The 4,327-nt window shown below is 44.0% G+C and overlaps 1 protein-coding gene across 1 annotated transcript; it reads right to left on the reverse strand.

Annotated features, from left to right (window-relative positions):
* Window positions 1–984: 984 nt before the first annotated feature.
* On the reverse strand, window positions 985–4,099 carry LECT2 (leukocyte cell derived chemotaxin 2). The gene is made up of 4 exons (XM_075056515.1): window positions 3,948–4,099; window positions 2,421–2,517; window positions 2,114–2,259; window positions 985–1,584 (listed from the first exon to the last, which is right to left on the reverse strand). The coding sequence occupies exons 1-4, from the start codon at window positions 3,997–3,999 to the stop codon at window positions 1,418–1,420; spliced, it is 462 nt and encodes a 153-aa protein (XP_074912616.1). The 5' UTR covers window positions 4,000–4,099; the 3' UTR covers window positions 985–1,417.
* Between the last annotated feature and the right edge of the window lie 228 nt (window positions 4,100–4,327).

Genomic DNA, 4,327 nt, shown 5'->3' on the forward strand with positions numbered 1-4,327 from the left:
CTGCTCAGTCAGCAAGGTCAGCTCAGTCTTTCATTACGATTTGCATGCAAAAGTGGGGCTTGATTGGGACCTTCCCTTTTCACGTGTGGGAAGTTGATAACTGGGTTAAACCTGGGATTTTAACCAAGTGAAACTTAGGTGGGAGTCTTTCTTTTCTTCGGGCAACCAACTTCACGACAAAAATTTAAAAAATTGGTCAAAACTGGAGAACACTGGGGACTTTTGCTGAAATGTTTCTGCTTTCAGTATGAGGAGAAGTTTATTTTCACAGCAAACTCAATTGTATTGTCTCGCCTTCAATGTCTGGTTGCTATCTGCCCCTGCAGGTTTTGACTCTATATTTATGTGGACGTGCTGATTTTTCATTCATAGCAAAATTAAAGTGGTTCCTGGGGAAGGTGAACGGAACACAGCAAGTTAAGCACTTTTCGGAGATGTAGCAAATATCTCTCTGCAAGTTAAGCACTTTTTGGAGATGTAGCAAATATCTCTCTGCAGTTTCTTAGAAAAAAACAAATCTGCTCTCAGGACTTACACAGCTCCCACTGAAGCAGCTTCCCTGCTTATCTGCGGCTGCAGTTGCATTAATAAATACGTGAGCCTGCTGCACTTGTAGAGCACTTTAGCCCTTGAGACTCCCAGTAGCATGTTGGTAGCCTTGGCCTGAAAAACCCTGTCCTGTTAACAAGAACTTGTTGTCCCGGGAAAGTTTTCAGCTGATTTACTAATGGAAAGAAGTGCCTCACTTGGACAAAAAGAAACCCGGGTGTGCCAAGGCAATCCTAAAGCAGGAGTCTGGGGAAAAGGAATGAGTTACTTCATTAATGTTGTTTTATGTTTTTGGTCATGGGCCCCAGGAAAGATTTGGATTTCAGCTTTATACAGGTTTTTTTCTCCCCAGCTGCATTAAAAAAGCAGAACCCAGCCCAAACTCTTGTGACAGCACCAAAGAAATTCAAAGCAATTTGTAGTGAAGCAGCCCTTTAATAACGTGATTTTCCATATGCAAGCACAAGTGAAATTTCTGGCTTCTTGAAGAAATCTTCATGTTTGGCTGCAAAGAGAGCAGAGAAGTCCAAGACGAGTGAGCTGCAGCACGGCTCCCTGCGGTGCTGCTGAGCGTCGAGATTCCACCACGTCCCAGCCGCTCGTCCGTTCCCCACTGCTTCAGCCTTCATCTACGAGCGTAGGGATGCGTGGGGTACGATAGCAGCTTTAAAGCGTGTGTTATACCTTACTCTGAGGCTGTTTATATTCAGATAACCACCAGCATTTTGTTCATGGATACATTTTAGGTGGAACAACTGCCTGAGGCTAGTGGCTTCCACTTTACTAGAGTGATTACCTATGCCCAAGCAACTTAATGAATACACAAGTGGGGAGCTAAAGGCTTTGCCCCTGATGTGCAGCTGCCCCTTTACAGGTTGGGTGTAGGATCTGTTAAGTCGCAGTTCTGGATATGGACATGGGACGTAATTCCTCGGTAGACCCTTTGCATGGGCAGCAGGACGCCGATTTTCTCTCCCTTCTTGATGGGGCCACTGTACTTGACAGGTTTGATATAAAACATCTTAATGCAGAATCCTGTTAACAGGGGAGAGAGAAGAGGGGGAAACCGTTGCTCCTATGAAATGGTTTAAAAGTCTGGCAAAGTCAAAATGTTCAGTAGCAAAATACAAACGACAATAAAATGACAAGAGATTCAGCAGAAGAAAAACTTACAGAAGATGCTGTGATGCTCCTATAGCATCAAGAAGAGAGAATAGGAAAGGAAATAAATTAACGTGGAGGAGGGTGGGGAAGGGGATTAAGGTGGGTAAAACTGGATGAGCAAGTCTGAGGCTGTTCCTTTAATTATCTAAAATGTGCAAAGGGGCCAGCTTCATCCTTTGACCTTTTTTTAATAGAGGTGAAATGCTGTAATCCTTTCAATCCATTTTCCTGCTTTAACAGAACCTGGATTTCAAAGTTACAGTTTTCACTTGGATTCACAGGCAAGCACACTGCAGTTTGGGTTGGGTTCATGATTTTTGGCTCAGCGTAACGCTCTATAAATGAATCGGAACGTTTCGCAATCAGACTTTGCAAGACGCATGCCTTTCAGCTCGGGTACCTGATCCTGAAAGCTGGACTCCGTTGTCGATGGCATTGCCGTTTCCATAGGGCCTGGCTTGTTTGTCAATATTCCCTGAGAAGGGTGCGTACACCACCGAGCCGTCCTCGCACACCACGTCCACTCCTCTGTGCTTCCTCCCTCCTCTGAAGAAGAAGAGCAAGGCAGGTTAGCCTGCGGCAGAGCACCTTGCCAGCTAGAAACCCTCCTCTTGCCCATTTTTTCATGCATATTTCTATTTTAAGAAAGTTTCATTCTTAAAGAATGAAGCTTAAGAAAGCCATCTCCTGTCATCCCAGCCCAGGACCTGGGGTCGTTGTATCCACCGCAGCCCTTGGAGTCGCAGCCTCTGATTTTGTTTGTAGGTTGACTTGAGCAGATTTTTGCCCATTGTGCTGCAGTAGCTAGAAAAGAAGAAAAGAGAAGAATAGAAGATGAAACCCACAAGCTAGAAAGGGAATTTCCCAGCCCCTGTAGTTTAATCAATAGCAAGGTCCCTTTGGACTTTTCTGTAACCAGGGATCAGGCTTCAGGGAACTAGAAAGTTGTTGATCTTTCAATGCAAGTTAATTTTAGAGATACAATGAAACAGCATTTTTTTGTTTTATGCTTTGTCCAGTGGTGTTTGAGAGTACTTAAAGCAGCGACATCAAACCAAAAATGCAGAACAAATAAATCTGGGAGGGACATCACGGAGTGAGACACTCTTCTCCCATTACCCGGGGCAGACGTGTTGTGCTGCGTTCACACGGCAGGCGTGGGGCTGGAGCTACAGGATCTCTCTGCCTGGAAGGTGACCTGAACCACCCAGGAGCTTGGGGTACTGAACTGTAAGTGTGGAAAATAACACTGAGAAAGACCCACCGAGTCCATTCCTACTCCCTAATGTGGGATCCAGTCAAAAATACAAGCTGTCACCTACCTTTAACTAATTGCATTTTGTGTCTCCCAGCGTTTCTATATTACTGTTTCAAAGTAGCAGCCGGTAAGGTACCATCCTCCCATTTTTTATTCCAGACTCCGGCTATCATCACCCACAGTCAACCCCATGCTGATCCTACGGCCCCAGGGATAGGGGAGAAGGGAGGAAAGGCAACTCCTGACTTGGTACCTTCTACAAGCCTCTAACAGCCCTGCTCCCCCCAAAAAAACTACTAGGGTTTCCCATAGGATGCTTTAGGAAGAATGGGGCTGGCCTAGTAAGAAGCAACAAATTGAGGTTTATTCGTATGTGTGAGCAGCTCGGCAGGCACCCTCCCGGTTGGGCTCTGGGATTATACACAAACAGGGGAAATGATGTGCTGGCACCGAAGGTCTGGTGCTAAAAGGGTGCAGGAAATCTCTAATGCCTTCCTCAAGCAAAACAGCCCTTTGTTCTAGGTAGTCTTCATTTCTTTTAGAGAATTGTGTATTCTTTGTGAAATCAAAGGTGATGACATTAAACACAGAAACATCTCTGGGAACACTCTATGCTCAGCGGGCTGAGCTTTAAGTAAAAGGCTTTTAAGAAAACATGCATGCTGTTAGTAATTGATATGCCTCAGCTGATTCTTTCTTATTCAGTCAACGTTATTACTCCAACGAAATTTTGCCACAACTCTTTACCATATCTGAAAAGGATTTTTCTGTGGAGGTTTCTCTGCAGTGAAACGACTCTATTTTCAAAAGTAAAACACGGCAGAGAGCAAATCAGTTCCTAAATCCTTACAGAAACACCTCATTAAAAAAAGACAAAAAAAAAACCCAAACAAAAACAAACAAAAAAAACAAAATAGAGGAAGAAAAAGAAGGCAAGCTACAATGAGCAATGTTTACTAAAATTCAGCTAACTCACCACTGGAGATCGCAATCACGAGTATGACTGCTGTGACTCTGCGCATTTTCATGTGCCTTGAGAGCTCTACTTTCAAAGTGAAAGGTCTAAAATACTTTGCCTTCTATTTATACATCCCAACAGAGGCTGTATCCAAATTTTTCCAGCCAATCAGAAAATTGATGTGGCCTTAGTTATTTGCTTGCAGATTCAGGCCAACAGCAAGAACTGAGCAGCCCTCGAGGTGTACCACCAGCCTGGCTAATTGGCAGTGTAGAGGCTCCAACTTATTTAGCAATAGCAGCTACGTGGTTTTGTTTACAACAAAACTGTGAATATTAAACCCAAATTTTAAGGACAATTTGTAACTATTCCTGCCTGTTGCACAATCCTGATGTTTA

Source organism: Buteo buteo, chromosome 24 (assembly GCF_964188355.1).
Source record: "Buteo buteo chromosome 24, bButBut1.hap1.1, whole genome shotgun sequence".
Lineage (NCBI taxonomy): Eukaryota > Metazoa > Chordata > Aves > Accipitriformes > Accipitridae > Buteo > Buteo buteo.